This window comes from Pinus tabuliformis, chromosome 8, assembly GCF_031772625.1.
Source record: "Pinus tabuliformis cultivar Carrire ecotype Pingquan chromosome 8, CPIR1, whole genome shotgun sequence".
NCBI lineage: Eukaryota > Viridiplantae > Streptophyta > Pinopsida > Pinales > Pinaceae > Pinus > Pinus tabuliformis.
The window spans coordinates 1,918,069,335-1,918,073,163 of NC_142294.1; the positions used below are offsets into that span (position 1 = coordinate 1,918,069,335).

Here is a 3,829-nt window from a genome sequence, read left to right on the forward strand (position 1 = left end):
TGACTTGTGCAAGTCTCATGAAATCTTTCCCCAGCACCATAGAATGATCATCCATGTCCATGACCCTCAAGTCCAACTTACCAAACTATGATCCCACTCTTACCTAAGTGTTTTCCATCACACCAATAACAGCTTTCATGGTAGAGTTGATTGCTTTTAAAGCACTCCATTCCCTCTCCATCTTTGCTTTCTTCCCAAAAGACTTTGCTGCTTTCCTGCTTAAGAAGCTATGAGTAGCTCCCATATCTACCAAAGCTGCAAATCTCTTGCCCTTCACGGTCACCTGCACAAAACTCAGCTTCAAGGAATCACCTCCTTTTGTCGGCTTTATCTTCTGTCTCACATCAGCAACCTTCTTCAATAATTCGGCCTCAGAAGTGTCAATTGGCTTGTGATTCAACTTGACATTCCTCCTAAGGTACTTCACTTCCTTGCTTGGCTCTTCTAAGCAACTCGATCCTGGTCTAGCTTGACTTCCTTCAAGCTTGTCCTCCATCGCATTCTGCTTAAGTGCACCAACCAAGTACCCATTGACTACTTCCATAGAACTAAGCTTCCGAACATCCTCTGGATTATCTCAGTAGTGAGTTCCTAGCCTGTCAATGTAGTCGAGCTTTTCCTGCTCAATTACAACGATCTTCTTAACAAGAAGCTGCTTCTTTATTTCTTCCTCAACTTGCTTGATTTCGGCTTCCACCATGGCGCTCTTCTTCCTTAACCGGGCTCTTTCATCCAAGAGCTCTTGAAGACCAAGACCACTTCGTCGGATCTCCTCATCAAGTTCCTTGAGTTCAACATCTGTCGTACTTCTGCATTGGCTCTTGAGTTCTTCAAGTTCCCTCCTTAGTTCCAAACAGCTTTCCCGAATCTTCATGTTCTCAGCCTTCATCGAAACCCAATTAGAACTCCATCAACCCATTTTTTCCAACACTTTGTACCGAAAGACTTCCTCTGCATTATGGCTAGATTCACCTGTCGTAGGATCATCCCCCATTTTGCATTTCAGCCTTCTCCAAGTTCCCTGCAAAACATGAACCAGCCCTTGTTCCACTTGTATGTGAAATCAGCTTCCTTCACCTGCAAGTACCTGTCACCAACTGTCAAGTGTATGTACAAGTGCTTCACCCAACTTCCTTGAAGACTCCTCCAAGTCTTCAGGCTAGGTCTGATACCAACTGTCACACCCCCAAGCCGACGGTAGTCTTTCAACTGCTCTAGGCGAGGTGTGACACCACCGAACACTTTCTTTTCACCAATACTTATGTTCGTGGACTACGCCTAACCACTTATCCTACTTAGTTTGTGTTTCACAACCAAGTGTTATTAATGTTCCTTTATACCAATGAACACCCATACACATTCATTAACATCAACAATTATACATGTAGAACACAATTGCACAGTATAAAGGGAGGGGCAACTCCCTGAACAATGAGTCTGCCCGATAATATATTATACAGTCTTTCAATATTACAAAGCTTTACAAGTATACTTGGAAACTCCAAGTTTCATACTTAGAAAATTTTCACAATCTTCGGCAAACTCGGTTGCCCAGCTCGTCGGCGCCTCTGCATGGTCACCACACGACTCACCAACCCTTCGTTCACCTCGTCGCACGATTGTGTTGTTTGCCCAACTTGGGCGCAACTTGTCGTAACCAAGTCGCCACACACGGGCGCCTCTGCATGAGTCGCACCTCCGTTCACAATCTCAACACTTCACCAAAAGTCACACCGTGCACACTTACACGACGGGCGGGTGCTCACCCGAGTCACCCAAGAACCTGTGCCAAGTCATCGTACAAACCGGATGCCCACGCCTTCGTTTCACCGTCGGGCGCTCCTTCGCACAACCCAGGCGCCACACCCGTGCACACCCTACTCCAACCAGCGGGCGACCTCTACCCGCGTCCTTCAACCAAACTAAGAAACGGTGGTATCTCTGTGCGACCTTGCCCAAGAACGGCCGCATCACCAAAACTGCGCCTTCCTCTTCTTTGCTACGTTCACACTAGACCTGCACCTTTTCTTTCACATGTTGAGTGAGTTCGTTGTGATGAGTGATGGTGGAAATGACATCCATGCATCACTAATATATATGAGTGGCAGGGCGAGGTCGTGGCTACCCAGCCAACCTGCCCACGCCCTCAACCTCTATCGCAAATACACTTAAACTTTCGTTGGCCATCCTCCAAACGCCTATAACCATCGGTCGGCCTGCTATGTTTGTTGGTCGGCCTGTGGGTGCTCCTCCTGTTGGTCGACCGAATTTGGTAACTATGGTCCAGACCGGGCTTAGAGACGGGCATGAGTGGGCCCACAGAGAGCACGAGAACTCCAATAGTCTCCTGGAAATAATGAATATACTTATCGTCCTCCTCAAAGCAGGATTTCACGGCCATGGCCACGCATCGTTGCAGAAATTTAGCCAGACGATATGGCGGAGTAACAGTACCGGGTATTCCAACAAGCATACCTAACATATCCCTCACTTTGTACAGCCTGAACGAGATCACCGAACACAAAAATACGGGCGGCGGAGCCGCCACCTCTTTGGCGGTTATTTCCTTGTTCAATAACCTGGAAGGGAGGAGGGAATGACAGCAGATCGTCGGCGAATACACCGTGAAATAGACGGACGGTACGCGCATCACAGCAGTGACGTTCTTTGTCCAATACTGCGCGAAGTCATGAACAACGTAGTCGGGCGAGAGTTGCCTGAGGAGACTTGCGAACGGCTTCTCCAGGCCATCTATGGCTTTCTGGAGCTCAAACAGCATTTCTATGGGGATGTTTTCCGTGCATTCCGCCCCTAGAGTCAGGCCTTTCGTGGGCGGCAATGGCAGTTCGAGCAGATCGATCCGGCCCTACCTGTCATGCCCCCAATTCCTTTTTCGTTAAACTGGCCGGGTGCGGCACCGCCTAAGTAATTAACATTCACCATTGTCATATTACTTTACGAACTACGCCTTAACATTCATCATAAAATATGAAGAACATATTAATGTGCGGGAACCATTAGTATAAAGACATTATAGAACAGCAGCTTGAACACAATCATATGCAAGAGTAATCTTTTATTATATATGAGAGAGTTTGTACAATGACCAGGAGCTTGGCTCCATCGACGTTTATATCCAAGTCGGGCGTCCACCCGTGCAAGAGCACATGGTGGTCTCACCACGACTTCACCCAAAACACAATAAAACATAAGTTTCTTTGTCGAACGGGCAGGCGCGCTCGTGCACGACCCACACCCAACACAACCCAAACTCTCATATAATATTCCGATAGGCGGGCGCCCTAGCGCACCCTCCACCCGCGCCCCAACCAAACTTCAAACTGTGCAAGTCTTCATGTATCCTGCCCAGTGTGTGGGTGCATTAGAACTGTGCCACGCCGCGGCTATACCTTCACTTTTGCGCCTCTTTCTTGTTCGATCGAGCCAAGTTCGATGGTGAAAATGCCACGCATCTTCGCCTTGTTTATACACCTCCTTGCGTGGAGGTCGCGCCCTTGGCCGACCCTTCCACATATCTCCAACCGCGTGCGTTCATCAAACTTTGGTAGGTCGGCCCGCCCATGGCGCGGGACCGCCCCCGAATCCATTCGTCGTTTGCCTTACGCCTCTTGGTCAGCTCGTGGACGAGCTCCTCTAACTCACCCTATAAACTCACGAATGCCAATTCGTCTACATAAACATGTCACGCCTTTGGTCGCTTGCTATTCATTCCATGCCTTAGTCGCATTGTGGAGGGGGCGGAGCGCGCGCCCGGTCGCTCATCGACCACAGGGCGTTACATCCTACCCCACTCGAAATCATTGTCGCC

The 3,829-nt window shown here is 48.8% G+C and overlaps 1 protein-coding gene across 1 annotated transcript; it reads right to left on the reverse strand.

The window, feature by feature from the left end:
* Nucleotides 1-2,146: 2,146 nt before the first annotated feature.
* On the reverse strand, nt 2,147-2,779 carry LOC149244149 (inactive UDP-glycosyltransferase 79A6-like). The gene has a single exon (XM_089371447.1). The coding sequence runs from the start codon at nt 2,777-2,779 to the stop codon at nt 2,147-2,149; it is 633 nt and encodes a 210-aa protein (XP_089227573.1).
* Between the last annotated feature and the right edge of the window lie 1,050 nt (nt 2,780-3,829).